This window comes from Trichosurus vulpecula, chromosome 2, assembly GCF_011100635.1.
Source record: "Trichosurus vulpecula isolate mTriVul1 chromosome 2, mTriVul1.pri, whole genome shotgun sequence".
Taxonomy (NCBI): domain Eukaryota; kingdom Metazoa; phylum Chordata; class Mammalia; order Diprotodontia; family Phalangeridae; genus Trichosurus; species Trichosurus vulpecula.
Window position 1 is genome coordinate 86,812,786 of NC_050574.1, and position 16,208 is coordinate 86,828,993.

Genomic DNA, 16,208 nt, shown 5'->3' on the forward strand with positions numbered 1-16,208 from the left:
GGGGAGGATGTCAAGACAATTGGTGAGGGGGAGGAAATAATTCTAAGTTAGTGGAATCAAGAATTAGTAGGAGCATGGCGAAGACCCCTCCTGAAGTCAAAGCCACCCATCAGGAGAATAAGGCTTTGGGGTAGTGATTTCTGAAGGTAAAAATGTAGCTGGTGAAAAGGAAGAGGAAAAGAAGTCTAAAAAGTGGAGTCAGGAATGAATTATGGAGTAGATAGAGGGTTTTACCGATTTAAATCAGATGGGATTGATTTGATGAACTCTGCTTGCCTGTTCCCACTCTACTAGCATGAGGCTTTTATTTAAAAATAAATAAATAAATAAAAGCCAAGATCCAAGATGACTAGAAGGGACAATAGAACTGTTATCAAAGCGCTATTTTGCAAGCTATCTATTGTCCAAGGGAGAGACAGATGAGGATATTGCTGATGCTGGAAATTTCCTGAGAAGGTGAGGTATTTGAACATCCTGACATGGAATGGTTTCATGGCTAAACACTCCACTATTGGTTCAATAGAGTTAAGGTCACTAAAATATTGACAGAGTACTGAGATTGCATGCATCATGGGATTTACTTATGAAATCACAGAAATGGGAAAGCCTACTGTTCTATTTTTATTCCCACTTGCTAGAGTGGTGCATCATCGTCAGTATCAACAACGCCAGGAACAAAGGTTTTGTGATCTGCCAACATTGTGCCATGAAGCCTGGGTTAGATGAGGAGATATAAACCAGCCCTTTAGGAGGATCTTTATAACAGTCATTCTTATCCCCTACCCCAAACTTCCATACCCTTATCTCCCACAAATGGGCTAAATAGCTTCCTGTCTGAGGCCCAACTGCTAACATAATATCTGTACTTGACTCTATTAATGACAGGGGCAGCCCCAAACAGAGGAGACAGGGCTGGCTTTTTAAGTTGAACATAGCCCTAAGATTCTCGTATCAATTTTCTCTAAGATCCCAATGCCCAAGGTAGGCATGAATAGCTATGATCCAACAAAAATGAGTTACAGAATCCCTGGGATGGGCACTACCTGAAAGAGAACTCAAGCATTATGACTATCCCAAGTTATAGCACAGGAAGATTTCAAAATGACCTCAAAATAATTCTCAGCCCTTCCTACTTGCTCTTTCTAATTCCCCAGATGAAAAAGAAATGCTTTCTTGATTATACCTTCAGATCCTCAGTTCTCTTCCTAAACCTAGATTTTACCTTAAAGGAAGAGGGGTACTGACTTCCTGACTTGGGGTCAGGAAAACCTTGGTACACATACCACCTCAAACCTTTGTTATTCCTAGGGTGGCTGGGTTATGCAGCGGATAGAGCACTGGCACTGGAGTCAGGAGGACCTGAGTTCAAATCCGGCCTCAGACACTTAACATTTAGTAGCTGTGTCACTCTGGGTTAGTCATTTAACCCTGATAGCCTTGCCAAAAGGAAAAAAAATACTGTTCCAGTGACCCTGAGTCCTCGAACCTCAGTTTACTCAGCTTGAAAATGGGAACAATAATGCCTGCGATATTTATGTCACAAGGTTGATGTGAGGATCAAGAGAAATAACGCAAGATGTCCCAATAACATTTATAAAGTTTTTTTTTTAATGCATAAAGTGTTTTATATATACAAGGTAACCCTTAGTGTAGGGTTTAAACCTGCACTGAGACTTGAGAGATACCCTATATACATAAAGTACATTTTACTACTATGACTATGATTACAACTACTACAACTGTAATATTTTATTCCCCTGGCCTGCAAACTTTTGGATGATTTTGGCCTCAGTTATCTGCCTTTCCAGGACACTGTCCAATGTGATATATAAGATTTCCCTAGAAAGCTAACCCTCAGAGTGGGGGAGGGGACAAAAAGATCTTTCTTACCTCGTTTCTGTCCTAATTGGGCCCCACCATGTCATAATGATTTCCTCTTGACAGTTAGACTAGATTAAGAATTAATAACTTCTAACTAAATTTTGGTCGTGGGTATCTAGTCTTCCTAGTATATCACTCACATAGCATATTTGTACATTCATCTAGTATTCATCTGCTCACAACTTCAAAGGATCTTTTTTTTAATGGGGGCAAGGGGAGACATGGTTTCCAACCATTCTAGTTTCCTTAGTAGTCCAACATAACTGGAAAAAATATCTCAACCCTTTACATCTATTTGTTTTATCAGCTTGTGCCAACTTTAAGTATTAGCTCACGATCATAGGTACAGCCTCAGTATTAGTGTCTCAGTTCATTCTGCATAAGCCCATCCCAAATAGATTTCACAGCTAAGAAAATAATATAGCCCTTACTGTGAAAGTCCTATGTGTTATGGGGGACTTTGCTGTAAAGACTCAATCTTAGTCTAAACGAAGTGGACAGCAGGACAGCTAGGGAGTGCACTAGATCAAGCTCTGGTCCTGGGCTTAGGAGGGCCTGAGTTCAAATCTGGTCTTAGACACTTGCTAGCTGTGTGACCCTGGGCAAGTCACTTAATGCCAATTGCCTCAAAAAAAAATAGACAGGGCCAGTTAGTGACTCTAAATGGCACTGCCACAAGCAATGTGTGAAAGAATTATTTCTTTTCCATTTCAGGGCATAACCAAGATAATTCTGTCACCTTCACTCAGCATGGCATCCTGCAACAACACCTTGCTCTACCCTCAAGCTTTTTTCCTCACAGGTATTCCTGGGTTGGAAAGCTTTCATGTATGGCTCTCTATCCCCTTCTGCTGCCTCTATGGCATTGCCCTCTCTGGAAACAGTATGATCCTCTTCGTCATTATCACAGAGCCAAGTCTCCATGAGCCAATGTACTATTTCCTCTCCATGTTGTCTTTCACTGACCTGGGCCTGTGCTTGTCCACCTTGATCACTATGTTGGGCCTCTTCTGGTTCAATGCCCGAGAGATCAGCTTCGACGCTTGCATTGGTCAAATGTTCTTCATTCATGGCTTCACCTTCATGGAGTCCTCTGTGCTACTGGCGATGGCCTTTGACCGCTTCGTTGCAATTTGTAACCCATTAAGATACACCACTATTTTAACCAATTCGAGGATAGCTAAGGTAGGGATAGTGATTGTCATCAGGGGCACAGCAGCTCTGGTGCCCTTGCTCTTGCTCCTAAAACGTCTGTCATTCTGTCATAGCCACGTTCTCCACCATTCCTATTGTTTCCACCCTGATGTGATGAAGCTATCATGTTCAGACACTAAAGTCAATAGTGTATTTGGATTGGCAATTGTCATCTCCACCGCTGGAATAGATTCAGTCCTCATCCTACTCTCCTACGTTCTGATCATCCACTCCATTCTCAGCATTGCGTCTCCTGAAGAGCGCAAGAAGGCCTTTAGCACCTGCATCTCCCACATCAGTGCTGTAGCCATTTTCTACATCCCCATGATCAGCTTGTCCCTGGTGCACAGATTTGGGAAACATGCTCCTCCTTATGTACACACACTCATAGCCAATGTATATCTACTCATTCCTCCAGTGATGAATCCCATCATCTACAGTGTGAAGACCAAGCAAATCCGCAGAGTGATCCTCAAAATATTCCTTCCCAAGAGAGCTTAGAAAGGTTATTGGAAAAACAGAGAAGGTTGTAGAGTGATTAATTGCCACCAATGACCATCTGGTTGCATAATTATTGCCTCCCTGAGACCAAAGGATGTGAAAGCCCTTAATTAACAATAATGACTGTCATTAGAAACACTAGGGGTCACACAGTTACCCTAGTTGAGTATTTGACAGAATGATGGATTCATGGCAAACCTGGGATTTATTATCTGCAATGTATCATATCTTCCTTGAAAAAGAGAATCCTAGGACATTAGGCTTATTTATGGCTCTTGCAATCAAGCTAACAGAGAACAGACTGATTTATGCATAGATAGACTACAGAAAGGACTTAAACCCAAGTTAGTAGACAGCAATGGATATTTATGTAGTGAGTCCCTCATTTTCCAAGGAGTAAGAGAGTCTCTCCAGACCTATAAGCAGCATCCAGGGATTAAAGATCTTTAGGGGGAAAAATCAGGAGTGTTAAAGAATCAGGCAGCCCATTCTTTTAGGAAGTCAAGTGTGAAAAAGAACTCAAGGATCTGCATAATTCAGTTAACTCACAATTTCAATGAAAGGAAAACTCAGAGGTTGTTCCTCCTAGTCATTACTCTGTCCCTCAATGTCCCTCAGTTCTAGCTCCTGCAATTCCAAATTTGAACTAGGAACCCTTCTTACTCCAAGAATGTCTCTGTAGCTCCTGTGTCCAGCCATGCACAAGTTCTGAACCATTCATAACTGGCTGTATGACTGACCCTGAAGCATGCTTCTATTACCTGAAGCCATAGCTATCCTCTGTCTCTAAAGAAAAACTCTTCTCTCATTCAAATTTAGATGGCCAGAGACAACAAGGGTTTGGACTATATGACACTTTGGCAGTGCATTCTATCAAGCTTATTTTGGGTTACCTCTGGGGAAATTAACTGATGTCCTCTCCTGTTTATATTAAACAGGTCCATCACCCTGAAGGATTATCACACAAAAGGACCTCTCAGGCAGCTCTGAAGAAACCCAAGCTTTTCCCTTCTCATCTCTCTAACACTTTCCTTCTCATTGAGAGGTGCTGTGTCATTCAGTTTCATTCACCACTTTCCCTACCCTAGGATTCAGGCAGTTTGCCCACTCACCTGGTTTGTATCATCTGCTAGATCTTTTTGAGGCTGGGGAAAACACTTTCACTCTCTTTCCATTTGCCTTTTCAACTCTGCTTCAAACCCCACCCTCACAATTGCTTAGCTCCTTAAGTGCCAGTCCAGGCAGATTACAATGAAATGCAGGGGATAAATAACTCAGCAGGAGCCATCAGGAAAGGCTGGCAATTGAAGAATAAGGTGACATTTAAGATGATCCTTGAAAGATGGCCTAAATTCGAATATGTGGAAAAATAGAAGAAAACACTCTAGGATAAGAACTGTCAGAAGTGAAAATTCAAAGGAGGGAAAGTTTAGGGCATTTTGGAGAATGGGGTGAAGTAGATTAGTTGTACCAAAGAACACATATAATAAAACAATGGGATATGAGACTAGAAAAATAAATTAGGGACAGATGACCATGAGTTATAAAGAAGCTGAGATACCTATGGTCTGGAGTCAGCGTTATCAGGGGAATCTGGAAGGAGCAAATGCAAATTAAGCTCAACCTGGAAATATGGATAGCACTTGAGGTTGGGAAAATGGATATTCTGAGTTAGGGGAAAAGCGTTTGGCCACAGGTGCAGGAAGATGATAGAGATCATAAGGCTGCTTGGGGGTAATGAGTAGATCCTTGATTTAAGCACAGGGTTCATGGAGAGGAAAGTGAAACATAGAATCTTTTTATGTTTCTATAGTACTTTTAGGATTGCTGTCTCAATGTGCATCTTACAATGCACATAATAACATGAGAGGTGGGGAGAACAAGTGTTGTCTCATGCAACAGATGGGGAAACTGAGTAGTGGTAGATGTGTCATTCATACCATTCTCATGACTTTAAGTTCAGAATTTTGCTAACTGTACCATGTTGCCATTTCAGAGCTGTTTGAGCAAGATTGGTGATCAACAAGAGCCTTCGGTGCAAAGATAATATGTGTGAACTCCATCTTGCTATTACCTAAGAACTACGTGAAGTAATTAACCACGGAAGTAAAAGGGTTAGAGGAATCCTTTCTATATACCCACCATAATCTTTTTCATATGATGTTTTTGTATACACATGAATGATAAATCATTAGGGAAGATCCTCCATATTACAGTGTAAGGCCAGCACGTATGTGTCAAGCTCCCTGCCTCCCTTTTCCAAAGCTTTGGACTCTCCCACTTGGAGACTGGCAGGTCTGAACAAAGAAGAGGAAACTCTTAAGACAAAGGATAGGAAATAACTCCTCTCCGGACGCTGGAGAAACTTTAACCTGGACAGTTCTTAGGAATGAGATGGGAGGAGGGTGGCTCCTCTCTCTGGCGGGAAAATACTTTCTTTGTTCAGGGACCTATAAAAGTCACCACATGGGACAGGCACATGGGAACCTCACCCACGGAAAGGACGCTTTGCCTGGGACTATGTTCAGAAAGACAAACCGAGGTAGCTGTAAAAAAAAATGGGATTCTCCAGGTTAGGAAAAACCTTGGGAATGTGCTGAACGTGAAGTGTATGTTGTATGTTATGTGTGTGTCCTTTGTCATTGTCGCTGCATTTGTAGAAAAGAGAAGGATTCCCCAGCTTGGAGAAACCTTGGGCAGCGGTGTTCCTCTGAATAGGTGTTGCCTCTGTGTGTCTGTGTCTCTGTCTTTGTCACTGCATTGACTGTGTAGTAGGAATTGTTAAACCATGCAGTTGCGGGGTTAATAGAGTGTTTCCCGTCTTTCAGTAAAAAACTTTGTTCTGTTGGGAGTGTGCCTTATTGCCAGCGCAAATTCGAATCCGAACCTAACCTAGTTTAATTGAACAACACATTTTATCAGGGGTAGCAAGTTGAACCAGGACTTGGAGTCAGGAAGACCTGAATTTAAATCCTGACTCAGAGGTAGGCCATTTGGCATTGACCAAATGTTCTTCATTCATGATTTCACCTATATAGAGTCCTTAGGGCTCCTAGCTATGGCCTTTGACCATTTCATTGCTCTCTGTAAGCCACTAAGGAATATCTCTATCTTAACCTAATTTAAGGATTGCCAAAGCAGAGATGGTAATTGTCATCAGGGGCACAGCAGCTCTGGTGCCCTTGCTTCTACTCCTAAAAGTCTATGTTATATGACCATGGGCAAGTCACCTGATCTCTTTTGGCTTCAATTTCCTCATCCATAAAGTAAATATTATTATTATACCACCTATTTCACAAGGTTGTTGTGAGGATCAAATAAAATAAGACATGGAAAGAGTTTTGGAAAACTTAAAATGATATGTAAATTCTCACTATTAATTTTTATACGTCTCTATATTATAATATTTATCACCCAGTTAGATATTTTTTTGTATCTTCGAAGTACCACGCAATCCACTTTGATTTTCCATGGGTTTCTTTTATTCACTGTATCTAATTGCCTTTTTTTTGATGCACTGAATAATCTTTTTTGTCACTTCTGACAATGTACTATTGTTAGCAGTGGGTGCTGGCTTTGATAATCTTTTATTTTTGAAGCTGATAACTTCACACCAATAGACATATAGTAGGTCATAAGGAAACAATTTTCAATTAATTGGTATAAAATAAATGTATGACATCGTACAGGTAGCTAGGTGGTGCAGTGGATAGAGTGCCAGGCCTAGAGTCAGGAAGACTGATCTTCCTGAGGTCAAAGTCTGAACTTAGACATTTACTGGCTGAGTGACCCTAGGTAAGTCACTTAACAATGTTTGCCTCAGTTTTCTCATCTGTAAAATGAGCTGGAGACAGAAATGGCAAACCATTCCACTATCTTTGCCAAGAAAACCCCAAATGTGTTTGGGAAATGTTGGACATTACTGAAAATGACTGAACAGTGACAATATCTCCCCTCAAAGAACTCATAGTCTAGTTAAGGAGACTAGATGTTATACTTCTGACCATGTTTGACCACAGATCTATGGTATAGTCAGAGCGCTGCCATCCTTGACCCTAAAGAAAGACAGTGATTCTGTAATTATCCACAAGGGAGGGCAATATCCAAATTGTCCACAAGGTGGTGCTCTCTTTATCAAGTAGGTTTGTCAATTTCTCTCTAATGAACGTGCTTCCCTAAAGCCTGCAATATTCCAACTGCCCCACAGATGATTCTCACCCCGTAAATACCTAAAACTCCTCATACCATCAAAAGACCATGCTTCAGCAACAGTGCTAAGCTGACTGAACAAATTCCTACTAGTTAAGTTCAAAATCTGTCTAGAGGAAGAAATGGGATATTGTTCAAAATACAAAAAATATGAAATTGACTAGCCTAAAATCAGCTCATGACCTCCTGCTCTATATTAATTCATCTTTTTCTGCCAATGGCTTCTTTCATTCACAGCTCTCAGACACATAACATGCTTTGATCAAACAGTTTATTGGACATAAGTTGAAATGGAAAGGAGATAAATCATCTCTATGTGAAATAACTTGCTCTCAGCCACCTCCTTTGCCAGTACCTATTATCTTCCCAAATTTTCTGGTGTGTGTCTGTGTGTGTCTGTGTGTGTGTCTGTGGAATGGGAACAGGGAGAGGATTGGTGACCCAACCACAAGAAACTATGGTTGTGGGAAAGGAATTAAAGGAGTTAGCTGCACCAACTAGAAACAAATGGAGAATATTGTGGGAGAAATCAGTCCTACTCCCACCCCCACTCCAGCTTACTAGTCTATAGGGATTAGCCATGGATCAAGTCAACATCTTCTCCTGGTCTCTGAGATCTTCCCAGGCTCAGGACCATACCTCTTTCTTATCTGAACTTCAATTTTATGCTCCAGGGGCTTTATATTAAGGCCTGTTCTAGTTCTGGTCTCTTCACTTCTCCTTGTGTTTCCTAATCATAAGCTACTTGCCTTGTGGGTCTTTTATCTACAAGGAAATCTGAATACATGGACAATGGAAGGAAAACTGAAAGCCAGCTTTGGTTGCCACCAAATACAGATCATGCCTTCCTTTCTCCAATCTCAGAATTTATTATATGTTTCTAGCAACTGTTCACTTGGACCTCCAGTGAGAGATGATAGATAATTCCTCCCTCGTGTTGAAAAACATTAGAAAGTTTTTTCCTCAGCCCCTGTCTCTCTGCCCCTGTCTCTGTCTTTTTCTACCTATCTTTTCATTATCAAAATGTCTCTATTCTTTTGACTCTATCTGTCTCTGTCTTTGTTCATTTGTCTCTGTCTCTCCCTCTGTCTCTCCCCTACCCTCAATGGATCAACAATTCAAAATAAAAGAGGGCAAGGATCACAGGACACAGTTTATGTGGGAAAGGGAATGGGGAATGGAGGACAATTTAGCTTAACATATCATAAAGGGATGGATTGACTATGACCAGGTACCCATAGCAAGAATATAGACATAATGTGATGTGGCAGATCAAGGAAAAAGATCAGTGTGGGGTGAAGCCTTGAAGGATATTTTTTCTTGCAGGGGGTGAGGAATGAAGCAGGTGGGGTAGATGCAACAGACAGGAACAATCATAGTCACAGCAGAGAAATGGGAATATATCTTTTGTATGTGTGTATGTAGTGTGGGAAAAGGTTAGAAGGGGAAACATTAAGAAATTCAGATTGGCTGAAGTGTCAGAAATATTGTAAAAAAAGATTTTTATTCATGCATCAGTTGCACTAGATGACCTCTGAGTTCCCTTCTCTCTAACTGAAAGTCTGTTATCCTATGCTACTGAGTGAGCCTGGTCAGGTGACTGAAAAAGAGAAGACTGTGAATGCTGGGGACTTGTCTTTCACCCCAAATTTGTCACCAAATAACTGTATTCCTCATTTGACCTCATCAGCCCCTCCCTCATCTGTCAAATGGAGATAATAATCTTATTTTTCCATTCTCTCTTGCTTCAAGACTGAGTCAATGAGAGATTAGATGAGAAAGCAGTCTGTCTATGTTAAGGATTTTTGTTATTTTCCCCCCGCATAAATCCCAAGGATTTCCTTGTTTTTGGCAATCTTCCTTATCCCAATTTCTTACCAACTGACTATAACCTTTCTAGTTTTTCTACCTTGGTTCCTGTTGAGACTCTGAGCTTCAGGACAGTAGGAACATTTATTTATGTATTTATTTTTAATCTGCTACAGTGCCAAGCAAAGTTGTGAATGGAATATATGTTCAATAAAGATCTGTTGTTTGCTTGGTTATTTGTTTGGTTGAATGAATGAATGAGTATGGACTCCAACATCAGATATGTAGGATGAATTCAGATATTATAGGGCCACTGTAAAGAGTTTGACTTTAATCCTATAGCTTTTAAAAGACTGGCAGTTTCCTGAATGTAGAAGGACAAACTATCATAGAAATGTATTTTTCTGCCTTCAAAGTCCTCTAGGGAATCCACCACTACCACTATGCCTGAGCACACACAGAACATTTTTAGCAAAATCCCTCCCCACATGAAACCCCATGAGGGTTTCTTGGCAGCATCATAAGAAGGCTGGAGCCAAACAGGGTCAACCAGATTACTCTTCTCATGGGTGGCTGGTCTGTGCTGCTCTCTTGGTGAGTAAGACAGTCTAGGTTGGTAGCTGAGGAGAAAAATAGGATATCATTAGTGAAATGGCGGTCCAGGAGTCACTGAAAGGCAGACAGGATTGAGCAACAATTCGTCACATTAGGCTTGTGTGGGAGATGTTAAGTGACAGCAGTATTTCATATGTACAGTCAGGGCTCTGAGCCTTAGCTGCTCAAAGGAAGAAGAGAGACAAAGAATAAACCAGCTATAATTAGAATGGGTTGATAGCTGATCTGGGAGCCACAGCACAAGAGGCTAGTGGAAACACAGGGAGGGATTGCTTTGGATTAAGAAAGTAGGAAGGAAGGTGGATGGCAGGGTGTCTTTCTTTGAGGCTCATTCAATACAGAGGGATGTTGACTGGGAATGAGAGAATAGGGGCTGGGAATCAGGAAAGAAAATTGCCCCAAAATAAGAGAAATAGAGAAGATACAAGGCTTTATTCTGGGGAAAAGATAAAGAGAAAAGACCTGAATTCATGAACTGACTTGTGGACTTAAGCCTCTTAGAGTGATGGTGTGAGAGCTGTAAGGGACGTGAGACCTATCTATATGGATTCTGTAGCCTTCTAGATCTTTCAGCGATGGAAAAGAGGGGATGGCGATGCCCTCAGCTGGCTCTGTGCCTTTCTAGAATCACAATGTTTAGAGTGGGAGGGAACTTCAAATATCATCACCTTTCCAACTTTCAAATTTTATAAGTGAAGAAACTGAAGGAGAGATTAAATGATTTACTCAAAGGTAACTAGCAGAGCCAAGATTTTAATCCAGGTCTGTCTCAGAATTGCAGGATCAGAGCTCTGGCACTACAAGGACCTCAGAAACCATCTTGTCCAATCATCTTAATATTGCAAATGAAGAAATTGAGATCCAGGGAGGTTGATTACCATACCCAAGGTCAGATAGCTAAGCATCAGAGATCGAGTTGGAACCAAAATCAAATTACTCCAGAGACAATGTACTATTCCTTCATTTTTTTTCTACTCCAAATTCAGGATTATTTGGTGACATACCTGACTTCCTCCTCCCCTCCTCCTCATCAATAAATGACTTCATCCCAACTACAGATACTCCATTTCATCATGTTATTTCTCTTTTCTCCTTTTCCAAATCAAACTATTCTTAGTACTGAGTTTGGAATCAATCACTTGTGCCTCAGAGAGAATCAGATTCTTAAATTGCTATGCCTCACCTTCCTGGCATTTGTAATGTGATCCCCATGGGTCCTTGAGGAATAAAAGACTCCATGCTGGAGAAGGGATTCCAGGGCTCAGGAGATGGCCTGGGAAGAGATTGAGAGGCAGAGAACCTTCTGCTCTAAGTGAAGACTGTGAGCCCCCTCCTCCTCAGGGCCGAGGAGGACAGGCTTGTTCAGATTGAGGGACAGTCACAAAACTGGGGAATGGGACCTGGGGAAGGATGTTGGACTAAAGGACAGGGGCAAGGAGAGAGACTTTATACACAGTGAAAAGACCACTGCAGTTAGAGTCACAAGACGAAAGCTCAGTCCCTTGGCTCTTAGGATCATAGATATAGATGTAAAAGGGACTTTAGAGGCCATCTGGTTTAACCCCCTCATTTGACAATGAAGGAATCTGAGGACTGGGCCAGTTAAATAACATGTTCAGTGTCACAAAGTTATGTGTCAAAGGCAGGATCTGAACCCAGGTCTTCTGATTCCAGAGTCAGTTTTCTTTCCCTCCAAATCTTCTGTAAAATAGGGTTAACTATGTGTATTTACATCCCAGAGTGTTTGTTAGGATAAAAAGATACTATATTTCTAAAGTATTTTGGAAAGTCATTTAAAGTCCTGCATAAATGCTAGCTAGCTGCTAGTGTAATAGTAGTAGTAGTAGTAGTAGTAGTAGTAGTAGTAGTAGTAGTAGTAGTAGCAGTAGTAGTAGTAGTAGTAGTAGTAGTAGTAGTAGCAGTAGTAGTAGTAGTAGTAGTAGTAGTAGTAGTAGTAGTAGTAATTAGCCAGTAGGTGACGTAGTAAATAAAGATCTGGACTGGGAATCAGGAACACTTGAAATCCAATATAGCATTAAGTATTTACCAGGTGTATAACTCTGAGCAAGCCAATTAACCTCTAACTGCCTCACTTTCCTCATCTGTAAAATGGTGATGATAATAGCACCTACTTCCTAGGTTTGTTGTGAGAATAAAATTGGAAAATCTTTGTAAAGTTCGAAGCTCTATATAAATGCAAGTTATTTCCATTATCTTTGTTTTTATTGTTAGTGTTGCTGTTGTTTTGAATAAATTTGTCAGTAAATATTTATTGAGTTCATCCTGGCATATGCCAGGCACTGGGCTAATAAAAATAATAATTGTTGTCATTGTCATTGTTGCTAATATGATTATCATTAGTCGAATGTAACACGTTGTGGCAAATGTAAAATTATAATAGCTTGCATTTACATAGTATTTGTAAGGTTTACAAAAGTACCTTAAATACATTATCTTCTTTGATGCTCACAATAGGCCTGCCAAGTGGGTGATATTACACCCACTATACAGATGAGAGGTTAAAAGATTTGGCCACGAACACACAACAAGTAAGTTCCTTACATAAAATTTGAACCCATGTCTTTGCAGGTCCATTATTCCATCCATGCTACAATACTGCCTCCCACCTGGCTGGGAAGTGGGGACGGAGGGAGTATTTGAACTAAATGATCACTAAGGGCCCTTCTGGTACTGACAAGTTCTATGGATAGTCTATGCCAACTCACAATTGTCTCTGAACTCCTCTTCTCAAAATCCTCAAGTTCTCCCCTCTGAAGAATCAAGGTCTTTTTATTTTATCCTACATTTTATCTCCACTCCTTCTTCTTTGAGGCAAAATGACAGGATCTCCCACTGCAGCTACACAAATACAGGAAGCACCTCTAAGAGCAGCAGTTCAGAGACCAAGGGATGGAAATGTAGGGTGGAACCTCGGCGCTAAAAGAGAACTTCAAAGGTTATTTCATTTCTGCTCCAGCCTCCAGGACAGGGGGCCCTTGCAGCACTGCTGAAAGGTGAGAATTTATTCTAATTGTAACTTCTGTCCTACTAAGTAAGGGTGTGGACCTCTCCCCATCAGGAACATATGTATGCTCCTACCCAAAACTTAATCCTTGAGGTTGCTAGTTTGTTTGCTCTTGTTCAGGTTACAGGGAATATAGACCACATCTGGGTAACCACTCTTCATCTGCTAAGTCCCTGGCACCTTGGAGACTATTAGACAGAAAGCTGAAGGCAAAAAGAGCCAGGGATAGTTTGAGAAGGCCAGAAGAAGTTTTTCTGTGGTTATATCATTTGGGGAGGTTGCCAAAAAAGGAAGAATGCCTTGAGGATGAAATAAATGACAGGATAATATAGTAATGGAATTTCTTTCCTGAAAACAAAAAGCTAAGTATCTTCTGCTTTCCCAGTAAGAACAAGGAAGAGCAGACATTTGAGTTTGTCCTTTGATTGCTACAAGAAGGAAAAACATGGAAAGGACTAAGCGGGTCAATGAATCCTCAATAAACTGTAGAAGAGCATCAAGTAGGTCTCACTCAAAGTATCACAGCAGGAAGGTTGAGGCAATCAGGGTCAATGGTAAGAAAATCTTAATAGGAGAGCAAATTAATTTCAAATTAATTCAATAAACATCTCCTAAGTGCCTTGTTAGATACTGAATGACAGTTCTATCGAAAAGAATCAGTCACTCCTCCTATCCACAAAAGCTTATCCTTTTATATGATAATATGTAGACATTGCAAAAAAAATGCCATCCCAACTACACATATTCTTCCCTGGGTTCCAAACCTGCCCCCTTCCTTTGAATAGGAGAATGATATGATCTAACTGTGCTTTAGGAAGATGAATCTGGTCATGGTTTCAATGAAAGATTAGAGACAGGGAGACCAGATATGATCCTTCTCAAATAATTAAGGAAGTTTATAATCAGTCTCAAATTGGATGGAAACCATGATAAAACTGAAATTTGAGCCGAGTCTTCCCTCCAGGATTCTATAGAAAGTGTAGCTGCCATTTTAATACCCTGGTTTTCTGGGAATTCTCACAGGTACACCTTTCCATTCAGTTTCTCAATGCAAGCAAATGGTAGTAGTGAGCTTTTGCTGATATATACAGGACAAGGTACACTCCAAATACCTGCATAATAAGCAGAAGCCAGTCTGCAAAATTTCCAGATGGTGTCCATGCCTCAAATTCTGTCCTTCACCCAAGTGATTCAGTCTGAATCTGATCCATCAGAGGCTCTTTCCTTTTAGGTAAGCGTTGCTCTCCTTGAGCTATCATTTAAAACAAAAATGACTCGGGGAGGTTAATACATTAGTAAGAATCAGTTAATCTGACACCATTTTCTATGACATGGCACTAGAGGTTCCAGGATCATGAAAGAAGGAAAGAAAAGATTATAAGAAAGTGATAGAGGACCACTGGAAGGCAGCTATATATGTTCTCCCTAATTATTTCCTTTGTCTCCTGCAGGCGCTGGGATTTGATCTCCTTCTTCAGGCTCTGTTTCTTACTACTAACCATGAATCCCTGCAACTTCACCCACACCACCTTCATTCTTATAGGACTCCCAGGACTGGAAGCTGCCCAGTTCTGGATAGCCTTCCCTCTTCTGTTCATGTATGTTGTAGCACTACTGGGCAACTGCGCAGTAGTTTTCATTGTGAGAACAGAACATAGCCTACATGCTCCCATGTACCTCTTCCTTTGCATGTTAGCAGCTATTGACCTGGTCCTCTCCACTTTCACAATGCCCAAGATCCTTGCACTATTCTGGTTCAACTCTCAGGAGATTACCTTTGATATGTGTCTCACCCAGATGTTCTTTATCCATGCTCTTTCAGCCACTGAATCCACTGTCCTTTTGGCCATGGCCTTTGACCGTTATGTGGCCATCTGCCACCCTCTTCGGCATGCAGCAATCTTAACCAACACTGTCACAGCTCAGATAGGCATAGTAGCCATAGTGCGGGGATCCCTTTTCTTCTTCCCACTACCACTGCTCCTCAAGAGGCTTCATTTCTGTGGCTCAAACATTCTTACCCATTCCTATTGTGTGCACCAAGACATGATGAAGCTAGCCCATGCTGACACCATGCCCAATGTGGTTTATGGGCTCACTGCCATCCTGTTGGTTATGGGTGTTGATGCTGTGCTCATCTCTTTGTCTTACTTCCTAATCATACATACTGTGCTACAGCTGCCATCTCGGACAGAAAGGGCAAGGGCCTTTGGCACATGTGTCTCACACATTGGTGTGGTTCTAGCATTTTATGTGCCACTAATTGGCCTATCTGTGGTGCACCGCTTTGGGAACAGCCTCAACCCCATTGTACATGTGCTCATGGGTAATGTCTACCTAATGGTGCCACCTGTCATCAATCCCATCATCTATGCTGCCAAGACAAAGCAAATTCGCTCCCGTGGGCTGGCCATGTTCAGGATTGCCTGTGACAAGGAGCTTCAGGCTGTTGGGAGCAACTGACACCTTTCAGGCTGAGACCCTATGTCCCCATGGTGGCTTCCTCTCAATCACCTAGAAATTACCGACCTTATAATGGATTTCCATGTTCATAAGTGCATCCGAACTGTCAGAATAGAACATTGGAAAGAGCACTAGCTCTGGTATCACAGAACCTGCTTTCAAATCCTACATCTAAAACTAAAACCTGTGTTACAAATTAACTAACCTCCTGGGCATTCAGTTCCCTCAACCGTAAAATGAGAGGGTTGGACTGGATGGCTCCCTAGATATCTTCTAGATGTAAATCATGTGGTCATGAACAAATTACTCCCTGAACTTCAGGTCTCTCACCTCTGAAATAGGAATGTATAATATTGTTTATATTCCCTTTCCCAGCAAAGTTGTGAGAATCATATGACATCATATGTCATGTGCTCCACGACTCTAGAAAAAGAGTCTAAAAACTCTAGAAATATGTAAGTTAGGGCTTCAAAAATTGTTTGATTTCATGATTTAGGAAGGCAGCATGACC

General features: G+C 41.2%; 2 protein-coding genes across 2 annotated transcripts; both read left to right on the forward strand.

Annotated features, from left to right (window-relative positions):
• Window positions 1–2,631: 2,631 nt before the first annotated feature.
• LOC118838318 (olfactory receptor 51F2-like) lies at window positions 2,632–3,576 on the forward strand. The gene has a single exon (XM_036745565.1). The coding sequence runs from the start codon at window positions 2,632–2,634 to the stop codon at window positions 3,574–3,576; it is 945 nt and encodes a 314-aa protein (XP_036601460.1).
• Window positions 3,577–14,734: 11,158 nt separating this feature from the next.
• LOC118840358 (olfactory receptor 51E2) lies at window positions 14,735–15,697 on the forward strand. Its single transcript, XM_036747842.1, has one exon. The coding sequence runs from the start codon at window positions 14,735–14,737 to the stop codon at window positions 15,695–15,697; it is 963 nt and encodes a 320-aa protein (XP_036603737.1).
• The last annotated feature ends 511 nt before the right edge of the window (window positions 15,698–16,208 follow it).